The 532-nt window shown below is 75.8% G+C and overlaps 1 protein-coding gene across 1 annotated transcript in view; it reads right to left on the reverse strand.

The window, feature by feature from the left end:
• The window catches only part of LOC113942494, a gene marked incomplete at its 5' end in the record, with an annotated part of 994 nt that extends 695 nt beyond the window's left edge, over positions 1–299 (reverse strand). The window contains one exon of the mRNA XM_027633614.1: positions 8–299. Coding sequence (XP_027489415.1) covers positions 8–299 — 292 coding nt within the window. The remainder of the gene's footprint in view (positions 1–7) is intronic.
• Positions 300–532: the final 233 nt, after the last annotated feature.

The following is a 532-nucleotide window of genomic DNA, read 5'->3' on the forward strand; positions in this document are numbered from 1 at the left end:
ACGCAGGATGGCACCCCGGGATGCAGGATGCAGCTCAGGGATGCAGGATGCGGCTGCGGGAGGCGGCGCCGGGCGGGGCTGACGCTCCGCAGCTGATGTCGCTGTCGCCGCTCCTGTGACCGCTGCTGTCGCCACTGCAGCCCCGGGACCGGCGGGGGGGGTCCGCCCCCCCGCGCCCCCTCCCCCACCTTAAGGTGGAACCGCCCACTGCTCTTAAGGTGGACGGAGCTGGGGGGAGGGCGCGGCTCTGGGAATCTCCCCCCAAACTGCTGATTCACTGCGGGGGGGCCGTGGCTCGGCTGGGGAGGGGTCGGGCAGGGCCACCCCGCTCAGTTCTGGCCCCCCCGCGGGAAGGCGGCGGTCCTGACTCATCCCTCCCTCCCCGGCACATTGGGGGCCCTGCCCACACCGGGGGTCGCCGCCCCCCGTGACCGCCCGAAACGCGCCGGGGGGGCTGCCCGGAGCTGACCCCGGGGGTGGGAGGTGCAGCCCCCCGTGGGACGCAGCCCGGGACGCCCCTCGGTGGGTGCCC

Source organism: Corapipo altera, unplaced genomic scaffold (assembly GCF_003945725.1).
Source record: "Corapipo altera isolate COAL_440 unplaced genomic scaffold, ASM394572v1 57633, whole genome shotgun sequence".
Classification (NCBI taxonomy): Eukaryota; Metazoa; Chordata; class Aves; order Passeriformes; family Pipridae; genus Corapipo; species Corapipo altera.